At 55.4% G+C, this 26,003-nt stretch overlaps 6 protein-coding genes across 6 annotated transcripts; 3 read left to right on the top strand and 3 right to left on the bottom strand.

The window, feature by feature from the left end:
- Window positions 1–3,716: 3,716 nt before the first annotated feature.
- On the bottom strand, window positions 3,717–4,625 carry TRIREDRAFT_78882 (proteosome beta subunit protease; the record flags this gene model as incomplete). The annotated part of the gene is made up of 2 exons (XM_006966302.1): window positions 3,717–4,454; window positions 4,519–4,625. 2 exons carry the CDS (start codon window positions 4,623–4,625, stop codon window positions 3,767–3,769), a joined length of 795 nt encoding a protein of 264 aa, XP_006966364.1. The 3' UTR covers window positions 3,717–3,766.
- Window positions 4,626–5,004: 379 nt separating this feature from the next.
- On the top strand, window positions 5,005–10,960 carry TRIREDRAFT_63347 (phosphatidylinositol-4-kinase; the record flags this gene model as incomplete). The annotated part of the gene is made up of 4 exons (XM_006966179.1): window positions 5,005–5,187; window positions 5,275–8,232; window positions 8,290–9,411; window positions 9,476–10,960. 4 exons carry the CDS (start codon window positions 5,005–5,007, stop codon window positions 10,958–10,960), a joined length of 5,748 nt encoding a protein of 1,915 aa, XP_006966241.1.
- A 531-nt stretch (window positions 10,961–11,491) lies between these two features.
- On the bottom strand, window positions 11,492–13,310 carry TRIREDRAFT_27599 (uncharacterized protein; the record flags this gene model as incomplete). The annotated part of the gene is made up of 5 exons (XM_006966163.1): window positions 11,492–11,883; window positions 11,965–12,023; window positions 12,097–12,309; window positions 12,382–13,077; window positions 13,147–13,310. Coding segments are annotated over 5 exons (1,524 nt in total), but the record flags the coding sequence as incomplete, so codon positions are not given.
- Window positions 13,311–18,923: 5,613 nt separating this feature from the next.
- TRIREDRAFT_22559 (uncharacterized protein) lies at window positions 18,924–21,934 on the top strand (the record flags this gene model as incomplete). Its single annotated transcript, XM_006966144.1, has 5 exons — window positions 18,924–19,156; window positions 19,333–19,572; window positions 19,666–20,044; window positions 20,120–21,217; window positions 21,305–21,934. 5 exons carry the CDS (start codon window positions 18,924–18,926, stop codon window positions 21,932–21,934), a joined length of 2,580 nt encoding a protein of 859 aa, XP_006966206.1.
- Window positions 21,935–22,800: 866 nt separating this feature from the next.
- TRIREDRAFT_108398 (uncharacterized protein) lies at window positions 22,801–23,510 on the bottom strand (the record flags this gene model as incomplete). Its single annotated transcript, XM_006966303.1, has 2 exons — window positions 22,801–23,209; window positions 23,305–23,510. The coding sequence occupies 2 exons, from the start codon at window positions 23,508–23,510 to the stop codon at window positions 22,801–22,803; spliced, it is 615 nt and encodes a 204-aa protein (XP_006966365.1).
- Window positions 23,511–24,404: 894 nt separating this feature from the next.
- TRIREDRAFT_63710 (uncharacterized protein) lies at window positions 24,405–24,983 on the top strand (the record flags this gene model as incomplete). Its single annotated transcript, XM_006966180.1, has 1 exon — window positions 24,405–24,983. A coding segment is annotated over one exon (579 nt), but the record flags the coding sequence as incomplete, so codon positions are not given.
- Between the last annotated feature and the right edge of the window lie 1,020 nt (window positions 24,984–26,003).

Raw genomic sequence — 26,003 nt, forward strand, 5'->3', positions numbered from 1 at the left:
GGCCGACGCGTAGCGCAGCCCATACCCGTTCTTGCATCCATAGCCATCTCCATAGCCATCTCCATCTCCAACTCCACAACCAACATCCAGGAACGTGTTTCCCCGAGTACAAGTACTTGGTGGTCCGTCCACACTCGGCATGTCATCGTAAGCAGGAGTGTCCGCTTGCAGGTACTGCGTACCTGGCCTAGCAGTGCTATAGTCCGAGTAGTTCGCAAACCGCTACTCCGCAAGGGGCATTGTTTTCGTGCCTTTTTTTCCCACAGCAAGTCGAGAAGAGGGGCGGACGTGATGCTCCGGTACCAGGCCATTCCGGAAAACGCACGGCTTCCAAAGGCGCGATCCGTGGCTTCGCGGTAGAGGTTTGTCGCGGTGCACAGGGCAGTCGTAGTACCACCAGACCAGACTGAGTAAATCCGACGTGGAGACGCGCGCCAGTTCCAGGGCTGCAGGGCCGGCAGCCGTCCGTGGTGTGTGTGTGCATTAGCGGATGCGCATGACCGCGCTGCTGCATCTGCGTCGCCATGCGGACAATCCCATCTGTGTCTGTACGCAGCAGACAGACTGTCTTCGATCCGTGCTTCTGCTTCCAAGGTAGAGTGACGGTGACGGTGACGGTGGCAGTTGGAGGAGCAAGAGGAGACAAGGCTGGGGCTGCCAGCTGTTATCGTGGACGCTTATCCAGCTTGCTGCTGCAAGAGCGCCGATCTTGCCTGGCTTGGTATAAACCGCACCTGCTCCTCGCGCGCTCTGCGGTATGTAATAGTATGTACAAGGCAGGAACTACGCCAGGTAGCACCTGCATCTCATCGCAGCTGGCGCGGGCAATGACGACATACTCGTACCCAAGTGCGAGTACGGCAAACCTGCTTGGCCGTCAAGCTGCCTGACAGGTGCTGGCCTGGCCTCTGCAGACATTCACAGATTTGTCCTCTGTCAAGCATCTTGCATCCATCTCTGAATTCGATTACATACTCCCCGCATTGTGTGACGTAGCTTGTCGACTTTGCTCCAGCCTCGTCTGCCCTCTGTCTCCTTTCCACCTCCTGTCGTCCCAATTACACGATCTGCATCACGCTCGGGTCAGAAGCTGCCTGGGACCACAGCCTCGGACTGAGGACTGAAGCGACTCAATGACGCCACTAACTCGCGATCACTTCCATCCGATTGCAGATGCTCGTGTCTCATTGCCCTGATCGCTGGGGTCCCTACAGAATGTACATGGCTTCCGGCATGTCTCGGCCCATCGACGGAGAGTGTACGAAAGTACCTTAGTAGGCTCACTTTCCATCGCTGCCGGCTGAATCATTACTGATTGATTTTCTTCTTTACTCCTTCAGAGGGCACCCTCGCCTGGACCAGTTACTCGTCACTTTTAGATCGACAAAACCTCTCGCGCTCAGTCGCAGCTCGACTCCTGCGGTGGCGAAAAGTTCGCAGTTGCAGCTTCGCCCGGGTCCGACAGCCTTCGAAACGCAGCACAAGGCTGCTTTGACAGCACGTAGGCGCGAACGGTCGATCGCCATGTTGACCAACGCGGATAAGACCATCCAGGAACGCCTTTTTCATACGCCGAGCTCTCAAGCGTGCCGAGAGAAGCTGAAGGCGAATACCCATCTTGCACGCCACAGTGGCTGCATTGCCAGCTCAGCTCGTCGGTACGAGTGCGATCACACTGCGAGTAGCAAATCCGCCTAGTAAAATGCTATCCATACCTGCCTCAGGGCTTGTATATCCCTTCTCCAAGCGCCTAGTGCCAAATGAGCGATGTGTTCGAGATATGACTTTCATTGGATGGCCGACAGGCTGCGCCTCGCGATTGCTACACTGCGCTGATGGGGACGCTCGATGCACACGCTGCAGTTGTCCCTACGGATATGCGTGCACTGAGGATGGGAAGCCCCTCTGCTACCTAGGTATGGCCTCTCAGTCTGTTTGTACAGGTACTCGACCTCTAAAATGCGCCAGAGGGGGGCTCAATGGCATCTTCTGGAGGATACCCCGCCATTTGATGTTGACATGGCCCTCCTGCTGCGGCATTGGAGGCAAGGGAGGCATGCGGAACTGCATTGGCCGCCGCACCCGCGAGACTTCGGCCGGTGCCTCCGCCATGATGGCCCAGGGAGCTCTCACCACGTGTTTCGGAGCGACGTCTGCTGCTTGCCACGTAATCGTGGTAGGGCTGGATCCTTGCTTTTTCGCCATCACGTTCAATGGGGGGGAGCCACGCAGTGAGAAGCGATTCGGGACGTAGTGCTTCCGAGAAGGCCTTGTTGGGACGGGGTGGCCTTCAAGCCCTGGAAACTATCACAAACTCGGCTCTGCATACGAGTACTAACTCATCTGGGCGATGATCCTGATAGGACATGGCGCCAGGCTACCTATGTGAGAATGTATAGGTCAAGCATCCTGATCATCGATTCCTCCAGCCTCTAGAGCCGACTTGGGGGCATATGTTCATACCGAACCATAGTGCTTCGACATAGGACCAATTTGCCTCAGGACAAGTGGTCCACAATTCTCAACAGTTCTCACAACGCGCTGTCTTTGCCTCCGAGATGAGCTGTACGCTCTTCCTAAGCAATGAAGGTGTCTACAAGGCATGCTTCCTAGCCTTTACCTTACAGATGCATAACACCATCATTGATGGACCCTATGCAGCCGCACCAATTGCATTATCGCTTCTTGCATACAAGGCAAGCATCGGCCTCCGATATCTGATATCTGATATTGTTGAGCCTAAGCTGCGTCGCTCCTGAAGTGCCATTCTAGCTTGACAAAGCTTCCAGCTTGTGGGCACAGACTCCCAAACACGGGGTGTCGAGCCACATCTTGCGGAATAGCCTCAAGTTCCTCACCGTCTCTTTTCTAAGGGAGTGTAAAGGCCCAAATGGATCAGATTTGCGATGAGAATGCAATGCAAACGCATGGTTGGGGAGCTGTTCCCTTACGAGTTGTCGCAGAACAGCACTCTAGTTTCAGACAACCTTCACTTGAGAGATGACGCAGACTTACATCCATGTAGGTATACGAGGTTGCCGCTGCATCTCGATCCTAGGCAGTATCTCATCACCTGAACATCGAAACGGGGCGAGACAATCTTCGTCTATCCGAGGTTGACTTCGGCTCGCGTCCAGATATCTGTATCAGCTTCATCTGAGTTGGCTGAAGGCGTCGTTGAGACTGACGAAGTCAGCTCGTCTGCAGCTTCTTCTCTCTCGTGGGATTGGCCGAGTTGCCTTGGCCAGCCGTCCAACCGGGGCTTCTCGATGACAAGTATCCGGCACTGGCGAGAAAGCTTTCACCAACCACTCATTACGCAGGGTTGAAGGAAATCAGACCAGGTGGCTGACGGATGCTCGGTCCCGAGTCTCCCTGCTCTGAATCCTTGCAGAGCCGGCTGCAAGGACTCGGCGCCTCGAAGAAGGGCAGAATGGGCGGCTGTAGCACTGGGATGCCGCCAGCGTACAGGCTCTTGCTCCAAAGCATCAATCCTCGTTCCGTACAAAAATACACACCGCCTCTAACCCTGCAGTCATTGTCGTAGATCCAAGTAGATGTGTGTGGGTAATGCCATCGGGGATGCAGGGCTGCGTGGCTACAAGTACAGGTATCGTGAAGCGGACTTGTCAAGAGACATCACGGTCACATGGGGTTGAAACGTCCAGGGTGCGTCCAGATGAGGCTTCTTGAGCGTTCAGAATTGAACGGCTAATGTACATCGTTATGCATTCCAAAACAAGAGACATAGAACAGGCTTCATAATCTAATCCTTCTTTAGAGGCAGGAAGACCTCCTCGATGCCGTCTTTTGTGATAATCAGCATCTGCAGAGAATCGCCGACCTCAATGTGACGCTCCACAGCGCCGTCAAAGGCATCCTTGACAAGAGTCTCAACCTCTGGCCTTGTCAAGGGGCGACGCTCCCTCTCCTTCAGTTCGTGGCCCTCTCCGCTGCCGGGGATGTACTGGTTCTTGAAGTTGACCTGGTTGTCCAAGAAGGGCATGATCAAACTGCCCGCAGCACCGCCAGCTCGGCACTGCTCTCGCTCGTAGCTTCCAACCGGGTCGTAGGAGTAGACTGCACCCTTGCCCTCCTCGTCAAGACCACCGAGCATGGCATGCGTATAGTATGGGAAGAATCGCTTCTGGTAGAGGATGGTAGACAGCCGCTTAGCACAGGCGTTGAGCGACATGGGCTTGCCGTGTCGGTAGCGGTAGATCTTGCAGACGGTGTCCAGACGATCGCGCAGGGCCTCGCCGTCTGCGGCAAATCCACAGACAGACAGGACGATGGTGGCATCTTCCTGGGTGGCAGTGGTGCCACCGATCTTGAAGACCTTGGGAGCCATCCGGGAGTTGATGCTGTAGCCGCTGGTGTGACGGGTATCGCCCGCCATGATGGTAAAGTCGGCGCCGGAGATGGCCAGCGTAGAGCCGCCATTGTCGGAGTAGCTGCAGTTGATGGGGTCAATGGACTGCAAACAAGCAGGCTCCGAGGTGAAGCTGGATGACTTACGGGTTGAAGCGGTGCTGTCGAGGCTCGCCGTGGGCCGTCTTGGGCACATCTGAGAAGGAATAGTTGGGCCCGTTCATGAGCGGGTTTTGGCTGAACATGGCGGCCATCTTTGCGGTGTTTCGACGGTGCTTTTCCGGAGCTTCGTTGACGGGAGAAGAGGTTGATGGTAGCAGACGATGGCCTGACGTTGGGTCTTTGATGCTATATCGCAACAGCATGCACGCGTCAAGTGGGAGCCTTGCTTAGGCCTGGAACTGGGGGGGTAGCTCCGATGACTAAGCAGCCTGATTGCCTCTGGTCAGTGACCACCCCTTAATACCAGGTGGGAGCGAGAAAAGGATCGCATCTCCGTCACTCCGCGTTGGTCGCCATTTTCCACTCGGGCGTTGCGGAAACTCGTCTGCGCTGCTCTGTGGAAGCTGAAGGAAGCTGAACCATCACCCAGTCGTGCTGAATCACAGCTCTGCGACACCGGGAACTGCGGCCATGACGCGCGACATCCGCGCCAGAGCGCTGGAGAAGATTGCGGCGCTCTCGGCGGCCAGCTCTGCGACCTCGACGGACAAATCAGACCTCGATCGACTGTACAAGGCGTGCCATGCTGGAGCACGGGGAGGCGAACATGGCCGGTCCGGACACGACGCAAAGCCAAACGGCTCTCTGGGGATCGTCCCCATGGTCAGCAAACCTCTCGCATCTCGGCTTACACGATGGGAGGCGAAGGCCAGGAGCTAACCAAGTATACTTATTATATAGTCCATTCGCGAGTTCGAAGTGCTTCTTGCGCTCTGCAAGACGGCGCCGAATATCCAATCCAGCCAGAGTGCCCAGAAGCTCTCTTATAGACTGATACCTTACATGCTCGACATCCATACCCAAGTGTTTGTGCCATCGCCCTTCTTCCGCAAGATCGAACCGTCTCCGACAGAGTCTCTCGCCTTCCACGTTACGGCCGCGTTGTTGTCGCTTGGAATCAATCATCGCGAGCTTCACGAGGAAATATCCAATGGCATCTGGCACTTTGCCAACGACTGCATCAAGGTGGCCGAAAACGTGCTATCGCCACACGTTGGTGATCCTGAGAACCCCCATCTGGACGATGCGATTCGCACCGCTACCGTTGCTCTTGCGCTCGTTGGCTTCCTCGATGCTGTATCCGCCCAGGCAGATTTCTGGAGAGTAGACGGTCGACTATACCTTGTACAGAAAATCCGACAGCTCCTCTCTGAACCTTTCCTGGTTGCAGTCGAGACCGCAATCTCCACCATCCGCAACTCCCTGAGCTCAGACAGAGACGTCAAGGAGTGGAAGAGGCATCTGCGCCACTATGCTGCCGCGGGGAGGCCCCTTGGGGCCATGCTGCTGCAGCGCAGCTTTATGTGGCTCGTCTTGGCGAGCAGTTCTTTGATGGTCGCGGATGGTGCGCGCCTTCGCACTACCCACATCCTGGATATTCTCATGTCCAAGGACGGCAACCCAAAAGCCGGCTCGAGTCTAGATGCAGAGGCCGATACCAGCTCAGTCGAGACGTATACCGGCCTTGCTATAGAGCAGATGCACTACATTGAGGCCGGTGCGGATTTCGTACGGCTCGGAGCTCACTCCCAGCAACAGCTCGCCTTTGCAGTCAAATCCGGTGCCATGATCACGTACCTGAACTGTGCTTTGCTGAACGAGGAGATTGCGGATGCGGATGTTCTCACTACTTGGCTTCAGGAGGCACTGGAAGACCCTCTGCAGATGACCGATGAAACATTGGCATCCACTGTTTTGCAGTGCCTGGCTCTGAGCTGTCGCATAGCTCCCGCATTCTCATCGACCGTCAGCCGCGTGCTGCCCCGTTTCCTCGTCCAGACTGTACCCCAGGGCACCACTGTCGCGGTAGCATCGAAGAGTCTGGCATATGTCCTGAAGCTGCTCTCTAAAGACGCAGTCATCAGCACTCTATATACATTGGGCAACGTGCTGAGTCCCGGCTCAGATGCAGCCATCGCACTGCAGGCCAACGGCACCGCTGGCGAGGCGAACTTGGTTCCTGTGTATGCTAACAGGCATTCTACGGGGAGCGCCATTTCTCTGCAGATGAACGGCGAGGAAGAAACGGCCATCATCTACGGCAACGTTGTCCAGGCGATATGCGGCATCGCAGCAGCATGCGATGATGAGAAGATTACTGCTCTCGCTCAGTCTATGCTGCTGCAGAAGTTGGACAAGGTCAACGTCAGTGTAGACACTCAAGTCATCGCCGGCGCCGCTACGCTGGCCCTTAGTGGAGGCCAACTGGAATTCCGCTCTCTCCTCAAGCTCTACTCGAAGATATGCCACATTGGTGTGGTGGAGAAGAAGGACTTCCTTCTGGGTTCAGTCAAGAGAGCTCGTGCTCACATCTCTGCTCGCCTGCGTCGGGATTCTCCCTTGTTCGACATCTACTGGGAGCATCTGCTGGACAGCATCATTTCCCTCGGAGACGCTCACGCATCCGGGCAAACCAAGGATTCCGACGTACAGTTGGCTGCTCTAGAGATTGGCGAGCTACTCCATCCTCTCGCTGTCTTCATGGCCAGCAATGATCTTGCCTCGGAGCCTCTGGCGAACGATGACTCGTATAGTCTTCTGAGAGACGCATGGTTCAATATTGTTGTACACGGCTTTATGACCACTACTGAGCGCGGCAAGAAGTACATCGATGAGCTTCGCATGATTGCCGTGCACTCTCCCGCGCTGGTGGCGAGCTCGCGCAGTGAGCAAGTCGAGAGCGACATCGAACTCAATACTATCCTGAGAAGAGGACACAGCAACGACCGAGAGGCGATGCAGAAGAAGCTTCTCAGCGAGCTCGTACCCTCAAAGGCAGCTGACATTAAGAGCCTCAGCTACCGAAAGGTCATCTTCCTTCAGGCTGCCTACCTGGTTGAGAGTCTCCGCGCCGACGCCGGCGACTGCACCAAGGCTCTGACGTACTTCTTGGAGCCGGCCATGCGCAAGGGAGACGTCAGCAGCACAATGGAGGGAATTGCTGCTGCTGTCGTTGACAAATACTTGAAGAAGACGCTCGCCGGCATCGACCCAAGCTTCTCCTCGCAATACGCCGCTACTCAGCTTGTCTCCATCTTCCGCAACTGTTGTCATCGCATTGAGCGAGTCCAACAGGCTGCATTTGCTTGCGCGGACCGTATCATCAGGGACGTCCCTTCAGCCTTGTGTCACAGGACATCTCTCTTTGCTCTGCTGGAGCTGCTCTCCCTCCTGTGGACGAGCTGCCTGGAGGCTGAGACCGACATCTACACGCCACGATCGATCTTCACTTCCAAACTTGGCGATGTGACGCTAGAATTATCGGACGATTATGATTTCCGTCGCTGGACTCTGGACGCCCTTAACCGAAAGGCCAAGGCGTGGGTGACCACTGCCATCAACCTAGCGCCACTGGACGTCAAGGGCCTTCTCCAGACATACTTGTCAGAGTTCGAAGACGACGGTGCATACGGCCATGTATCGCTCGGTCGATCTTTCGCTCTTGAAGTTGGATCCATCATCCCTTCGACGGATAGCAGGCTGCAGTCTCTTGACCGCGTCGGAGACACCGCTCTCAACACAGCATCTGACTTGATCGCTCAGTATACAACTCGCCAGGAGTACCGCTATGGTGAAACGCTGCCGGACAGAGGATCCGAGTTGATCACCTTTATGAACATGAATCGCCGGTCGTCGTTTGTTCAGACCACGGTGATTGAGAGTGCCAATGCGGCCACTGCTCTGGCCCACATCGAGGCTCGAATCCTGAGTAAGAAGTCCACGTCTCTGAATGAGGTTCGCGAGATTCTCAGACGAGCAGCCGCCCTGTTGTGCCGTGGCGGGAAAGATGAGTCGGCCGTCGCTCGCTATCTCGTAAACATACCATTTGCTCTCTTCACGAAGCAGTCCATTAAGCTTGGCGTTTCGTTGTGGCTCGGTGTTATGAATGAGAATCCACGGCTGGAGCCCAAGCTGCTCAACTCCATCGCTCAGCAGTGGGAGCTGAGTATCTCTCGCAAGGTCGGCCTGTTCCATCCAGCTTTGAGCCATCCCGACCCGTTCTTCCTCAAGGAGGAATTCGCGCCAAGCGAGCTGGAGATGCTTGCAAAGAGACGGCAGTTGGTGCATGACATTCTGTCTCCTCACGCTCGTCTGCTTCAGTTCTTCAGCAGCCACTTCAACGCTACCAGGCTTGGCTGCCCCGACATTCAGCGCATCTTTATTCGCATGCTCGACTTGACTCTAGACGCCGTGAAGCAGTGCACGTCCCATCCACTTGCAAGAGAACTGCGTTTGCAGATTGTGCTCTTTGGTCTACAGGTTCTACGATGGAGCACAATCATCAATGCTACTGCCCAGTATCGCCTCAAGGGCAAGATTCTGTCAGCCGGGCTCTCCTGGTTCAGGAACTCGCCCAGATGGTCGTTCGGCAGCAACCTTGTGCAGCTGAAGACGGAGTTTCGCCTCATCTCCGACGTCCTCGCCGCTATGAAAGTTGTTTCTCCCATTGGAGCCAACACGTCTGGCGTCAACTCGCTACGCTCCAAGGAACAGCTGCTGCAACTGCTGCTGGAGAACGAGCAAACACGCTTGACAGTGTGGATAAGCCCCGTCACCCAGCATCACGCTCACTTGACGCTTCATCACGGCGCGTCCAAGGCTGCGATCGAGGCTGCTCTGCTGCCCCTGGTGCCTACTGCCTGGTTTGAAGATCCGGCAATTGCCATTGAGCTGGCGACGAGATTCCACTACCCCCGGTTGACTCGCGAGATCAGATCGCTGCTCCTTGCGATGCCGGAAAAGGCCATTTCTGAGCCTGAAGCCCTTTCGCTCATCCTCGGAGGACATCTACCTGACGATGTCGGTCATCAGCTAAAGGTAAAGACCCCTTCCTCCTTATCACTACTTCGCGTGTTGGGCAAGTCTAATCAAAGTGTAACAGTATCTCTTGTTTTGGGAGCCAGTCAATCCGCTCACTGCCGTGACTCTTTTCCTGCCAGCATACAGAGATCATCCTTTCCTCATTCAATACGCCATGCGAGCTCTGGAGAGCCATTCCGTGGACATCACGTTCTTCTACGTGCCTCAAATTGTGCAAACGCTGCGTTACGATACCCTCGGCTACGTGGAGCGATATATCCTCGAGACCGCGCAGTTTTCTCAGCACTTTGCACACCAGATTATCTGGAACATGAAGGCCAACGCGTACAAGGACGACGATGCTCAGATCCCTGACGCTATCAAGCCAACCCTTGACGCCATCATGACCAAGATGGTCGACAGCTTTGCCCCTGAGGACAGGGACTTTTACCAGAGAGAGTTTGCCTTCTTCGATGAAGTCACCAGTATCTCAGGCAAGCTCAAGCCGTACATCAAACGGCCGAAGCCAGAGAAGAAGCAGAAGATTGAGGAAGAGCTGCGGAAGATCCAAGTCGACGTCGGTGTCTATCTTCCCATTGACGCCGACGGCATCGTCATTGGCATCGACCGCAAGTCTGGAAAGCCTCTGCAGAGCCACGCCAAGGCCCCCTACATGGCCACCTTCCGCATCAAGAAGCACAAGGGCGGGCTCGAGCAAGAGAACCAGCTGCTGGAGGGCACGGCAACGGCAGAAGGCAAGGAGCCCGAGGACAACACCGTCGAGATATGGCAGTCATGCATCTTCAAGGTCGGCGACGACTGCCGACAGGACGTGCTGGCGCTGCAGATGATTGCCGCCTTCCGAGGCATCTTCCACAACGTCGGCCTCGACGTCTTCGTCTTCCCGTACCACGTCACCGCGACGGCCCCCGGCTGCGGCGTCATCGAGGTGCTGCCCAACTCCATCTCGCGAGACATGCTCGGCCGCGAGGCCGTCAACGGACTGTACGACTACTTCGTGTCCAAGTACGGCAACGAGGACTCGCTCCGCTTCCAGCAGGCCCGCAGCAACTTTGTCAAGTCCATGGCCGCCTACTCGGTCATTTCCTTCTTGCTGCAGTTCAAGGACCGGCACAACGGCAACATCATGATTGACGACGCCGGCCACATCCTGCACATTGACTTTGGCTTCTGCTTCGACATTGCGCCCGGCGGCATCAAGTTCGAGCGCGCGCCCTTCAAGCTGACGAGCGAGATGATGGCCGTCATGGGCGGCTCGACGGAGCACCAGAGCTTCAAGGCCTTTGAGCAGCTCTGCATCAAGGCCTTCCTCGCCAGCAGGCAGTACTGCGAGAAGCTCAGCCAGATCGTGCAGCTCATGATGGACAGCGGCCTGCCGTGCTTCAAGCCAGAGAGCGTGCAAAACTTTAGGGACCGCTTCGTCATGGACAAGACGGAGCGCGAGGCTGCCGACTTCATGAAGGACCTGATCAAGAAGAGCTATTCGAGCTACAGCACGGGCATCTACGACCAGTTCCAGTTGCTGACCAACGGAATTCCTTACTGAGTGGGCGGGCTGTATTCCATTGGCCAATTTTATCATCATTCTCAATTCGTTTTTTTTTGTCTTGTTCGTTTCTTTACAGCTCTGTTCTGTTCGTTATTTTCGCTTCTTCTCCTGTTCTTGGAAAAGCTGCGAGGACGATTCGGTAATAACTCACTCACCCTGAGGGCAAAGGGGGATTAATAGAAGAGAAAGGGTTCACTTTACGATGATTTCACAATATACAACACCTATAGATAGCAGTAGTTTTCATTCATACCTAACAAGCACACAAGTCATATCGAGCTTTACTTAACTGTAATCGCGACATTCAAACATGAGGTATCGATCTATGAACATTCGGCTGGCTAAAAATACTCGTCAACGCACCACCTCAAAAGCAGTTCATAATGATAACAGCAAAAAATAGACACCGAATCAGCAATTACCGTGGAAAATAGCTCACGTCATACCGTAGCATGCTATTTCCTTCGCAGTGGGGCGACCCTCGTTCAAAAATAAGACCTGTCATGTCGAGTCGTGTCATGAGGCTGGCTGCTTGAGCATGTGCGTCGGTGCGTTGTAGCTTAGATAGTCGACGTGCACAAAGGCCCTGTCTACGATGGGCACTGACTCGAGGAAATAGGTCAGCACCTCGCTCAGGTCGTGGCTGTCCTTGAGCGGCGTGTTGGCCGAGAGCACAATGTCCACCTCCACGAAGAGCTTATCGCCCACGTGGTACGCACGCAGGTTCTGAATCTGGCGGATGGCCGTGGCGAAGCGCATCGTGAGGTAAAGGAGGAGGTTGCGCTCGTCGGGCTGGGCGGAGAAGCCCGTGAGGTTGCGGATGTGCTGAGCTGAGGTGCGGCTCCAGATGAAGATGACAAAGAGAGAGAGCAAGAGACCGCCGGAAGCGTCGAGCCACCAGATGTGGCCATAGAAGCCCACTGGCGAGTGGAGATTCCGTTTGTTAGCAAAAGGCGTCAAATACGGAGTAGAATGAGAGAGAAGAGGCCTGATGGACCTACCCAAAGGAAACAGAATGGAGCCAATGTTAAATATGACATCCGTCATCGCATCATCGGCTCTGTTGAGAAAGATAGGGGGTCAGCCTGCATACTAATGGGCAATTGGCGGCAAATAACCGAGGGGCCACCCACAAGGCGCGGACGCTCGAGTTCTTGACGAGACGACACCACAGCCAGCAGCCGCCCTTGATGACAATCGTCGAGATCATGATGATGATGGCCGGCATGCTCAGTTGGAGAACTTTGTGCTCAGGCCCAGCAAGCCGCTGGATACATTGCAGGCTAACCTGGCAAAAGGAGGTTATCATGATGACCGAGAAGACCAGGACTCCCAGAGGTTCCAGCCTAGGGTTTTCAGGTGATTAGTGAGGAAACATCTTCTCAGAATCCGCAACGTATAGCAAAACGCAAGCCTACCGTGACCGCCCAACGGGGTAATTGTGTTGATCCCTCTGGCTTGACGAGATCAGCCTTGTAGTGGTCCAGACGATGGCAGTACTCAGCAAGTCCAGAACTGCGTCTACCAGAGCCGCAAGAACGGACATGGAGGGAACAGAGATGATGACGGCAATCTTGCCTGCCAGGAGGATGATGTTTGCAACGAGGTTGATCCATATGGCCAGTGTCACAATAGGGTCGTCATGGTCTAGGTCGCCGTCCTCCAGCCACGGCAGATTCGGCCGCGGTCCAGCTTCCTTGGGCAAAATAACCAGCTCGGGGGTCTGCGGTCGCGAGTGTGGCTCATTCTCTTCATCGCCCTGGTGTTGTAGTAGGGGCAGATTTTCGGAAGAGCGGAAAATGTCTTTGGGTGTTCGCCTTTGGGGGTGTGCCGGCGCCTTGAGCGTAGAGGATGAGCTACTACTTTTCCCACTGGTGATGTTGTTGACCGAGCCGTATGAGCCGGCAACTTGGTCGAGATGTGACGGCGTCTGGTAGGATGCTTGTGGCGTCTCTTCGGCAATGGTATCAGGGACATCGACAGGTTTGAAAGCCGAGGCCTCGAGCTCGTCCGCATACTCGTTCAATAGCTCATGGGGGATGGACGAGTCGAGAAGGCAGTCGATGTACATGTACTGCTGTATCAGGGAATTCGTTCTCTGGTAGTATTCACGTCTTCAAGACGGGACAAGAGTCAGCTCATCGGCTCTACACTTCCGTCGGGGACACTCGGGCAGTCTTTACATGGGCTTTTTCATGGCACTGAGCTGCTCTTCCGTCTTCCAATACCGTTCCCAGCGATATCGCGGGTTGCTTCTCCCGATGAGCTTCAAGCTCCGCGCTTGCGGGCCAAGGAGGATCCGTGACAACCGGTGCTCGTCTCTCAGAAGCCTCTCGATGTCTTCATCTTCATTGCGCATCCACGAGTTTCGCATGGAGCCCGCCTCCTCGTCCTCTACATGATGACGCGGTGCCGCAGAGGGTGGCCGTAGACTCGACAGGCTTTGCTGAGATCGGGTCCGTATCAGAGAGGTCAGGGTATTTGTCCTTGTGTGCAGAGAAGAATGGTAGAGGCCTTCGCCATGGGTAAGCCAAGGCCGGTCCGGCGAGGTCATCTTTGCAGACGCTCTGCAGCAACCAGTACGTTTGGATCAATTGGGCGCCCAAGTAGAGAGACGAGATGGGCAACAGTAAGGAACCGACGCATCCCCAGGTCAATCCGCAAGATGACGTAGCGCGAAAATCTTGTTCGATCGCGGCTCAATCACCAACAAGCTAATAAGAACAACTCTGCCGCGTACCTAGCGCGAGGTCAAGGTGCGCGAGGCGTCAGCTAGCAGAAGACTGACTTTGCCATATCCAACCGCGATGGGTCGCCGGCTGGGTATTAGATGGCTTGCCCATTACGAGATGCTAGTCAAACAAGCTCCCGAGTCTTAGAAGAGCGGCCTCGTTCGTCGCTTCGCCACTTGCCCAGGCACACACAAGGCTAGATGTATGAACCGAGGACGAGCGCGACGACGCATGTCCGCGAACGATGGACAATGGCAGAGCCGATGCTGGTGGTCTAGAACTGCCTGGAAACCGCCGCGGCAAAGCTGGCGGCTCGTCGGAGAATAAGTCCGGGCGAAGAAAACTGCAGCGCCGGAGACGCACAGCGGCGGAGGTCGGCCTAGCGCACGATTAGAGCTTCGAACCCATGCTTCCATCGATCCGCTCAGGAGAATGCAGCTCCAGTCCGGACGTGATCTGAGAAGAGCCATCACCATGCTTGAGCTACATGCCCGCTGCAGCATAGCAGTCAGATAGTAGAACAGAATCAACTGCTGGAGAGGAGCCCAAGCCCGGGCAGTTCATTCCGGGAGAACTCGATACCCCTTGTCGTTGAGAGCTGTACGGATCCGCCCAAAGAGGTGCCGTGCCCGCCCCTATATTGAGAAGCTTCTTGGCGAGAGTGTCTTGGAAACAAATGAGGCGCTGGCTTGTCTCGTGTCGCTCCGTGTGGTCTATTCCAGGCCGGGAGAGAAGGGTGGAAGCGGCTTGGCGTGTACTGCCCAAGTACCTGATAACAACGGAATGCTGGAAATGATGATGCATCATGGCATTGGCCGGCTGCTGATATGGCAGCAAGACGCCGGAGCATGTGAAGTCAAGCCGGGGAACAGCTCCGATCCCGGGTTGTTCATGGTTTTGGCTTCTTTGACCACACATGGTGGTGATTGCTGATGTCGTGCTGACAAAGCGATGTCTTGTTTTGCTTGCGTGGATGGCAGGAGCAACCAAGTCGCTGCTGAATTTATCGGCAGGAGCGCAGTAGACAGTCGATTGTAGGTAGTTTCCGGTTCTTGCCTACCTACGATGAGACTCCTCACCACCACCTCTTCTTTTTTTTTTCTTTCTTTCTTGCTTCTCTAATACCACAGAGTTCCCCCCATCGCCTCATCATCAACCACACAAACTGACAATCTTCATCAGCTTTCTCGGCTGGCCAAATTGAGTTCTCGATGCATCACTCTTGATGGTTTTTGACTTTCCATCATGCCATCCTGTGACGTCCGTTCCTGGATCCCGGGTAGGCCGTTCCTGGAAAAGGGCCAACGCAGTCAACGGAGGTACCTCGAGCAGCTGTGCGACGTGGGACGAAGAGGTACGAAGTGCCAACAGCCACACGCGAGGCGTCGAACCTTGAGCCCCCCGCATGCATCCATCCAGGATTGCGCGGCCCACCGAAAACTCTGGTCTCTGGCCTCCACAGAGTTATCAAGCACCTGGGTATTACGTATCGACTAGGCCTCATCCAGGCGCGTGCTGCTCATGACGATGTGCGTTCAACTGAGAAAGTACGGATACATGATGCCATTGATATCTCACCACCGCATGAACAGGCCGGTCAACGTCGATGCGAGCCCTGTCACAAGCACTAGATCCTCTCCTGACAACACCGAGGGTGGACTACGATGGAGCCAGCATACGAGGAGAATTTTTTTTTTTCTTATAGCTCGCGGCCGGCATCAGCATCGCCGGCCTTGGTGCCTCCAGCTGGTTGGTGGGCCTGCTCAATGGCAACTCCAGTTGGTTTGCTGAGGTACCTTGGGTACCTGGCTGGAAAGCAGATGTCGTCGTCCGCAACCAAAGCTTTTCAAAAGGCGACTGTGGAGGTGGAACCTTTCCCACAAAAAGTCTCGCACACAGTTTGCGTGGAAAAAGCTTGTTGGTGCCGATCGTACTCCGAAGAGCTGATGATCTCTCGCCCTCCCTGAAGATCAACAGTGCCGATGGTCAAAGTCTGCCAGCCACGACACGTTCACGCTATGAGTACCTACGATGGCAAGATGGAGATGTGCAAATGCGTGGCATGCACTCGGGCGACGCCGCCAGCCCTTGGCACTGGTCTGTTCGAGGATCAGAGCCCTGTGCCCCGTATTGCATCACAAATCCTACTCCTTTGGACGAACGTTGCTATTACCGGTGCCCGTCTCACACGGAGCGAAAATAGGGCAGCTACTGTTGTGCGAGAGTTGCAGCGAGGGCTGCTCTGTGCGAGTACGTACTTGCAAAGTACCCGGCAAGGAGGGATGAGACAGACCTTGTCATCGAGATAATGATGGAAAATATTCGACGATGCTGGGCCTGCAGTGGACCGTTGCGCCAGGTCGGAACCGGCGGGCGCATCTATTAGGCGTACCTGGCCCTGCTGTGCGCAATTATGGTAATACAGCTGAAGACATGATAGTTGCTCCATCCAAAGGCCCGTCGACTTTGCTTTCAACGCCTGCTAGGGAGCGCGCTAGCCAGTGGCGACCAGTTACCCCTGGACCGTGTGCTGAGGAGCGAGCTGAGTGTTAACACGCCATTCCACGCAAAGCGGCAACAATTGATCGATTTTGACAGCAGCCTGCACGTTTACTTCCCGTTGGCTGCGCGGCCTTGCAGCCCCAATCGCCCTATCCACTTGCTGGGTCATCCTGGGCAATGGCCGAGAGCGCAGCATGCCCACCTTTGGATGGAAGTAACCAGTGCCAGAGAAGACCGCGAGGAGGGGAAAGAACAACAACATACATATGGACAGGGCTCTCCGGACTTTGTTTTCCTGAGCCATGCCACAGTGCCTGCATTCCAATCAGGACGCAGCTCATTGCCCTCCCAAGAATCAATGCCTGGAAGCACTCCGGACTACTCCGTGCTATCATTCCGAGTGTATCAAGCACGCCACTATGCTCGCCGACTGCAACCAATGCCAAACAGCTCTTTTTCTCGGCAGCAGGCCATGAAGATGGGACAGCGCACCCTAACGCCATCACTGAAAGTCAAATCTCTTGCGCCTACTAACCTAGGTATGCATGCATGTACGAAGGCTCCAGTCAAATACTACTCCGTGCGCAGGTCTGCGAAGCATGTGCATGCGCAACAAAACGGTGCGAGCTCAAGAACAACCTTCACTGCAGCTCCACACGAGCTGATGAGGTCGTCATACCCAGCATCGACGTCTAGCTGACGGCCTGGTCCGAGAAAGACGCCCTTTCGATGCCGGCGAGTCCTGTGGTTGCTCTACTACACGGAGTTCGGAGTCGCACATGGGCGCGGGCACCCAACCTCCCAAGGGCCTCTTGGCACAGCTTGATACCACAAATAAACACCAGCTACCTACCAAGCGATGGATACCAGCCGGATGGATTCTTCTCGTACGAAATATGGACACTTCTCGTACCTCAGCCATTCCGCGTCCCCACCCGTGATAACCGCCCGCTAACTGGACTAAGCCCCAGCCTCCACACTGTTGCCGCCCGGGCTGATGGTACAGGCACTCGTATCTGAAGGGAGCCGAGGACGGCAGCAGGAGCAGGATGCTGGAACTGCAAAGCAGATGCATACGAGCCGGCGCCGGTACTTGGGGTTGCGTCTCTGTGATTGTTGCCCTCTGCTTGTCTCTCCGTGTAATTATCATGTGTCCGCGAGGTCGTCAATGCTCGGTGTTCGTTCCACTGCGGTCTGAACCCCCGGGCAATTTCCCACCACACCTGTCGCAGCCGGAACCCAACCACACCACCTGATTCGCATCCAGTCTTTCCTATCCTCCACCGCAATGGCTAGCGAGAAGAGGCGCCTGGATCCTCCGTGTGCAGACAGGGGAGCCAGAAGGGGACAGCAGCGAGGCAGGGATAGGGGCGGGCTACCTGAGCACTGAGCTCCGTCTCTTGTTGGCCTGGCCTCATTCGCACCCATGGCTTACGAGATCGGCCTAACAGACGCAGCCCAGGCTTTGCCGGCCGACAGGGGACCGAGTCTGATGGATGGTGGGTGAATGGGGATGGGATGGATGGACGAACTAGCCAGTCCAGTCAATAGCCGGCACACACGCATCTTAACGCCTGGCCGTCCGTCGCTCTCCTGAAGTTTGCACTCCTTTTCTCTTCTTCTCTCAACCCCTTCTTGTCGTCCGCTGTCTTGTTCCTGCCGCTCTCTTCATTGCCTACCAACGTCGAATTCGAGGCTCTGGGTGCGTCCTCCTCAGCGACAGCCTGGATTTGTATTGCATTGTCTCTCATCAGCCCAAGAACACGCCCGTTTGGCTCATTTCTCCCCCTCGTTGAACAGCTGCCTCGGCTGCTTCGCTCGTTCTTGTCCGGCTTCCACTTCTTTCTGGGCTTTTCTTCATCGGATCGGCATACCTTTCGCTCATCGCGCCGGCCCCTGGCCTCTGTTTACTGTTTGTTTGGCATCAACGACTGCCGCTTTCCATCGACGTTTTTTTTTTCTTTCACCGTCTTCACTGTATCTTACTTTGTATCTGTGGTTTCCATCGTTGTTTGTCTGCTGTTGACCTTCGGCCTTGTCACCTCGTATCTTTCTTTGGGTTATCTCTTTAATCTCCTTGCCCGCCTCCTATTCATTGCTTTTTGCTTCCAATTTTGGGTTCACGCCCGGAATCACGACCTCGGAGCCCTGCGCGCTTACATTATTGCGCTGTCAATCCCGAGATTAATGTGAGTCTCGCGCTTCTCTCTGCTAGCCTTGCGCATGCCGGACGCTCCCGGCCAACCACCCGGTCGTGTCTCACCCCGAAATACCTGCCCACCGCCAGGCCGGCTTACCTACAAGGAGGAGCCTTGTCCAGACTTTTCCTCCCCAAATCAAAGTCAAAGTCGATTCACTGCCGCCCTGTCACACTCGCGACTCGACCTCACTGACAAATACCGGGAGACGAAAACTGGAAACGACATGCGTTAGACGGGCATTTGCTAATGTTGAATATCTCTCTATGCAGCCATCCGTGGAGCTCTGTGTCGCCCAACAAGTTTGACGCGATTACAGCTGACAGCCACTCAGACGATCTGTTATTCGTCGCATCCGTCCATTTATCACCGGACCTCGTATCGCCAGGGTTCTAAGCCTGCTGACCCGTTGCCACCCCTCAGCGACCGGAAAATTAATTGGGCACCGTCGGAAAAAATCACCGTCGAGCTGCAGGATAGGAGGTGCTTCCAAAATCTGCTCTAGAAGCTTCTTCACTCGTCGTCTTCATGCCTAGATTCTCAGTTGCCTTCGCCCGGCGGAAAAGCACCGCAGACGAAATCGATCATGCCGAGGTAGCGCCAGCTGGACAGTCTTCGTTTAGGGTTTTGGAACGACACGACTATTCGGGTGTCAAGTCGTTTGACGGAGGGGCCAAGATGGCGAGAGCCTCGGGGCCTCTGCTCTCGAAGCCTGATCTCCAGGCTGACGACAACATGTTTTCTGATATGAAGGCTAATCGGTGAGTCTCAAGCCCCATGGCCTGCTTGTATGGACCTCTCCCCATCATGTGCTAGATGAAAGGGACCTGGGCGGTGACGAGAGTCGTTTGCGACCCTGTTCAGCTCATGTTCGAGATGCCTGACCGTTGGAAACGTTCGACTGTTTGGCGTTCGGTGCGCTAACTGCATCGTCAAGTGGAAGCGGCTTGTCCAACACGACACACACCACGTCTACCGACACCTCTTCACGCCACAGTAATGCATCCACGGCTCCGTCGTCAGCCGACTTCAGCGGCGGCAACTTGTTCCACGACGACGGCCGGCCACCCAAGAGCTCCTCCTCGGATATGCATGGTCGTGGCAGCTCGAACAAGTCCATCGGATCCAAGTTTCTAGACAAAGCTGGCCGTACTTTCTCCTTTGGTGGACAGAAGAAGTACACTATTCCCCCGCCGCTGGAGGACCCTCCCGTGCCGGACCTGCGGCCGCCGATGCCCATCATGGCCGATTCGGGACGATCTGGATCTAGAGGTACGACTACATACGCGCAGGCCCCAACCGTCCCAACCATCCCAGCCGTCCCCAAAGTTCCATCCGCCCCAACCATCACCCGCAAACCAGCCCCCCGCAGACCCGAAGTTCTGGACGTAGGTAGTGACTTTGGATCAATGTTCTCAGGATCAGCTTTCGAAAAGCGAGCAAGCATGGCTACGCTCAAGAACGACGACCTGGCCTCGCCCCGGCTCCTCACAGGCAACCCCCAGGCCCAACAACCGATCCCGCACAGCCCGGATACGACGACGCAGGCGGAGCCGTTGCTCGGCTCGTGGAACACAGCACAGTCCAAGGTCGTTGTAGATGATTATTCATCGGACAAGAGCTCGCCGACATACGACAGCCCTCCGCGGGTTCCCAACCATTCATCTCCTCGATATCAGTCGCCGCCCCGACAAGCACCCGCCAGGTCGTCCCCTCCGGTCGAGCAACCGCCGGCTCACCAGGCACCGCCGAGTCCAGACGAGTCACCAGATGACGAGGATGCACAGCTCCTGGCAGAAACGTACACTGCCATCCAGCTTCTTTCGGCTGAGGATGACGAATTCGACGACAACCCGCAGCAGGGTCGGTACCGGCGGGAGGAGGATAACTTCACGGTGGCTCCACGACAGCCTAAGCCAGCCCCCAACTCCAATGGCACCCGAAACGGAGACGGCGCGCCTCGTCGATTTGTGCCCTCGCAGGACGGCGCGCCTCGAAACAAGGTTATGACTCCGGCCGAATTCGAGAAGTACCGTGAAGATAAGATTCGCCATGATAGGACAAACAGCACGTCGAAGGACGATGACGAGGATGACATCAATTACGAAGACGACGAGGACGAGGCTGAGAAATCGAAGCAGCAGGCGAAGCAGAGGCGGAAGCAGGAGGCTCACATGGCTGTATACCGCCAGCAGATGATGAAGGTTACGGGCGAAACTAACCCAACAAACGGACTGGGCATTCCTGCTTCGTTGAGTGCACCGCAGCTTGGTCACGTCAGGACCTCTTCGCTTGATCCAGCAGCAGCACCACCGCCCCAAAGCGCGAACGCCAATGCCGTGTCCGGTGCATCTGGCGCATCCGATGAGGCTGACGACGACGAAGAGATTCCGCTCGCCATCTTGCAGGCACACGGATTTCCCAACAAGAACCGACCGCCGACCCGGCTCAGCATGATGGGCTCAAACCCCAACATCCGAGCCTCTGCAATGCTTGCCCCGGGACGGCCGTCTTCAGCCATGGGAGAATCTGCTGCTGCTTCCCGACGCCACTCCACTCTCCCCGCCTTTGCTAGGAACCTGCCCCAGGATCCCTTCATCGGAGCAAGCATTGCGCAGCCGGCACTTAGGGAGTCCCTGTCCTTCAACGAGATGGGTATGGGCCCTAAGCCACCGTCGCCCTTGCCCCCTGGAGGCCTCGTTGGTGTGATTGCCAGCGAGGAGCGACAGAGGGCGATGCGACGAGGAAGCCCCAGTGTTGATCCCTCGAGGCTCATGGGTAGTGGCTACAACACCCCCCCTGGAATGGACCCCATGACCGGCGTCCCCCCCAACATGATGTATCCCCAAGCTCAGATGGGAGGCGGAATGCCCGGCATGATGCCCGGCATGGTGCAGCCGCCGATGCAGCCGCCGATGCTCACTCCTGGCGATCAAGCTCAGCTCCAGATGACGCAGCAAATGTCGCAGTTCATGCAGATGCAGATGCAGTTTATGCAACTGATGGCTGCAAATCAGAACGGCGGCATGCCACAGCAGCAGGTGCCGTTCCAGCAACCGTTTGGCGGTCTGATGGGTAACCAGTCAATGGTCGATCTCTCCTCCCGTAACTCTGTTGTTGGCGAGCAGACTCTGGAACCTCGCCGTGGTGACTACGGCAGCATGCGAACGATGAGCATGGTGCAGCCCAGCTCGGCGCCGATGGCCCATCCCGGATATGCGGGATCTATCCGGTCATCCATTCATGGATATACCCCGTCGATTGCACCTTCGGAGCGAAGCAACATCGGCCTGCCCAACCGTTACAGGCCGGTGTCCCAGGCCATCAACCATGGCCCTCTTGGCCACATGCAGTCGCAGTCGTTCTCCGGAGCTCTGTCTGCTTTCACTGACAACAAGAACAAGACGTCAATGAGAATTGTGAGCAAGTCGGTTTCCGACGATGATGACGATGAAGAGGGTTGGGAGGCGATGAAGAACAAGAGAGAGAAGAAGAGGTCTCTCTGGAGAAGCAAGAAGAATCTGAGCTCGGTCATCTGAGCAGGTGATGTCACATACCGACCATGGCGTGTCTCTCCGCCCCCTCTCCTTTGTCTTATGCTCCAAGCGAAGAGTCAATGTGTATGGATGAAGTTTTTGGCGTGCGTCTGTCTGTGGTACGAGCATACACTTGTGCGAGTGCGAGGGCAAGTGGGCGTGCGAGCGAGTGTGGTGTGCGTATGTCCACGTGCGTGTGCTTCATTCGCCCTTGTTGTGTTGTCAGGGGGGGAAAAGGCCGAGCACGAGGTCGATGATATGATTTGGGATGTTTTTTTTTTTTATCCTGAACTTGGGCCTCCCCTGACACCGCTCCGTCCAGAAGTATACGTGGTCCTTTATATGAACCAGCGCAACGTGATTGAAAAGAGGAAAAATAATTGTCTTTCGAGGTTAGATGTTTTGTATTTTTGGGGACGCCCGCTGAGGCGTCAAATGGTTGGATCATTCGTCTGGACATCTTTGCGTCACGCATGATAGAGATGGCTCTACGCCGTAATTTGAATAATTTATCTGCAGTGGCTCTCTTTCGAGCAAACATCTTTCGTATTGCTTTCTTCTGTGTGTGCGTGAGGCGTGAAAAAGACAATAGCCGCTAACTCCTTGGAACCCAATGACGATAAAGGCTGGTTGAGAAAGGCTATCAGGACGGTCATCGTGGAATTAAGCCCGTCGATTCATTCCAAAGCGGCTTTGCAGCCCTCATGACGGAGATGACGAGGTATCGAGCCTACAAGCCCGGTGACTGCATGTGTCAGAGTCCTGGGAGCTGGCAATTGGCTCTCAATGGGCCGCTTTCCTCCATGGTTATTTGTTCTTCATATTTTACTTCCTTATGCTATTACGCTATGCAACTCTAGTAGCCCATCTTAGCCCTGAATCTTGCCCGTCGCCCACTCATTCTTCTTGACGCCCATCTCCACAGCCGCCAGGCCCCAGTCCTCGCCGTGATTGTGGCCCTTGCCGGCGGCGCTGGTGCTGATGCCCGCGCGGGACTTGGCCTGCTCGTCGTCGAGCACCGTCAGGACACCAAAGATGACGGGGATACCAATGTCAAGCTGGACGCGCATGAGGCCCTGGGAGACGGCGTCGGCGATGTACTCGAAGTGCATGGTCTCGCCCTTGATGAGGACGCCGACGGCGATGATGGCGTCAAAGGGGCCGCTGGAGTTTGCGCCGGTGGAGAGAGCGGTTAGGTCGCTGGTTGAGGCGCCGAGGAGGTCGGTGGCTGAGGGGGCGCCGGAGGCATTGGACTGGATTTGCGACGCCGAGAAGAGCCTTTGGGAAAGTGAATGATAGTGTCAGCAAAACGGTTATCCGAGGTGAGGGAGGGGGAGGGGAGGGAAAAGAGAGGGGAGGGGTTTAGCTCATACCGCTGAACAGCAATGGGGAGCTCCCAGGAGCCGGGGCAGGACTGGATGACAATGTTGGACTCCTTGACGCCGGCCTCGAGCAGCTTGGCCTTTGCGCCGGCGACCAGAGGGTCGATAATGGTTGAGTTCCAGCGGGCGTGGACGATGCCGATGCGGAGGCTGGAGCCGTCGTGGTGCTGAGGAGCCGGGCCCTTGAGGGAAGACATGGTATCTGCTATGGCTGGTTTATTGGGGGAGAAAGAGATGCTGGATTGATGTGACGAGAGCGATGGTGATATCCAAGAGTGCTGATGCCGAGAATGAAGAGGATAATTGATGTCGAAATCAAGAGCCGAGAGGACGAGACTAACATGCGACGAAAGCTTCAAGGGACCTTTGCGGACAAAGCTGACTGATCTTCTGATGCTTGCGGCGGGGCAGCAGCGACAGGCACAAGGCGGAAGCGGAATGGCGGCAGCAGCGGGGTTGAGTTGAAGAAAGTCGCTGGTACCGAGTACCTAATACTTGTACTGCATCACACCTTACCTTGCATGATTGGGGGGAGCTGGAAGCTGCAAGTGGGTGCGGGAAAACGTCATTTCTGCTGCTGCAGGAACTGAGTCGTCGGCAGGTGACACTAACGTATGACCTCGGAGGGAGGTCGCGTTGAAGCGGCGCGATTATGAAGCAGCTACCAATACTTACGGTATCGTGCGGGTCATTTGCGGGACCCTCTTTCCATGTGTGCTGCTTGTGTTACCAACAGGCTGCATTTGCGTACCGGCGACTTCCTGCGCACTTGGAGCTTGGACTTGACAGGAGGTGGCAGGATATCGCAGCTTCCTTTGCCCTCACACTCAGCTGATTCGCTCCTCAGTGTCGGAAGGAGAGATTGATCAAGTCTTGAGGAAATACAAGATGGGCAGGAGACAGATGGTCAAGCAATGGAAGGAGTGGCCTCGATGGAGATGGTGCAATGGCTGCGACTCTTCATTTCCAACCGCGATATCGTGAGATTTTCCGAGGGATAACACCATTCATTGTGTAGCTTATTCCTTGCTTCATTATCCAGATCAACCACATCTGCCAACTCAAGTATGCTGCCTTAGTCCATCTTCACAATGCCAATATCAGCTCTCCCTCAGTCGACCGTACGCCTTCTTGGCTCCTCAGTCATCATCAACACCCCCTGCGACGTGGTTAAGGAGCTTCTCGACAATGCCATTGACGCTGGAGCCAGCTTCGTGGAGATCTCAATCTCATCCAATTATCTCGATACCATCAGAGTCCGAGATGATGGCCGCGGAATCGATGTTGACGACTTCGGCTCTCTTGGCCGGCAAGCTCACACCAGCAAGCTGACCTCCTTTGAAGAGCTCGGAGTGGTAGCCAGAGAGACACTAGGGTTTCGAGGCGAGGCCCTTGCGGCTATCAATACGCTCGGCTCCGTCACTGTCACCACCCGAACGATGAATGATGTTGTGGCATCTCGATTGCAACTCAAGGCTGCCGTTGGAGGCGTTGACAACAGACAACCAGTATCAGCACCCGTCGGTACAACTGTTCAGGTCGCCAAGCTTTTCGAGAACATGCCTCCAAGAAAGCAATATTTGTTGAAGTATAGTGCCAAATACATACAATCTACCAAGGATCTCCTCAAAGGGTACGCATTTGCCCGACCCGACGTCAGACTGTCATTCAAGGTACTCGGAGAGGCCACAAGTTGCTGGTCATACGCTCCGACTTGCGCTGCTGGAGCCAAGGAGGCCGCTCTCCAGATGTTTGGCGCTGCCTTGGCGAACAGTTGCATTCATGTGTCTCGCAATTCAGGTTGTGATCAGGCGACATCTACCTATAGCCATCAACGGACATCAGAAGTGTTTATTCTTGAAGCTCTCATACCAAAACCCAGTTTCGATGTCCAAGCAATCAAAGGAAAAGGGATTTATCTATCTGTTGACTCGAGGCCAATCTCATCCAGCCGTGGCCTTGGTAAGAGGATCACGAGCATTCTCAAGGCAGCCCTGAACCGAGTTGCTGGCTCTGGAGAGTTGTTTGCCAGCATACCCACCCCTTTCATGCAGCTCAATATCCGGTGCCCACCTTACAGCTACGATGCGAATGTGACGCCACTGAAAGATGATGTTTTGTTTGCAAATGAGAACAACATCATTGCCTGTTTCGAAGGAATGTGCCAGAAGACATATCCCCAGACTTCCATCGAGGATCCCTTCTTGACCCAGAGACCCGTGGACCATCGAAGTGATGCCGGGGCAGTCACAAGTGGTATGTTTGGCAGGAGAAAGAACGTACGCAGCCGTGCATGGCGACTGACCAGAACTCAGATATCCAAGCTCCAGACAGTCCCTCGAGCAGTCGTCTCTTGGACACCACGGATCAGGCGACTGCGCATAATGAGCCATCTCACAACGACCCAACAACTGACCAAGATGGCGCGTCTTCTTTGTTGCCCACAGAACCCTGTGCACAAGATGCAAAGTCACTGGTGGCAATGAGGACTTCAAGGACTGTGAACATGGCTCGTACCGACAGCAACTCTACTGATGAGGAAGGCACTGCCAACAGCCTTGATATACAAGTGCCCCTCTCGCTCATGAATGCTACACCTGTTCCTGCTCAACGAGCCAATGTCAGCTCGCGCATTCCCAGAAAATGTGCGTCGGAAAATATTGAAAGATATCTCCTCTCGCGTAAGAACG

The sequence above is a fragment of the Trichoderma reesei genome (genome assembly GCF_000167675.1).
Source record: "Trichoderma reesei QM6a unplaced genomic scaffold TRIREscaffold_12, whole genome shotgun sequence".
NCBI classification, from domain to species: Eukaryota; Fungi; Ascomycota; class Sordariomycetes; order Hypocreales; family Hypocreaceae; genus Trichoderma; species Trichoderma reesei.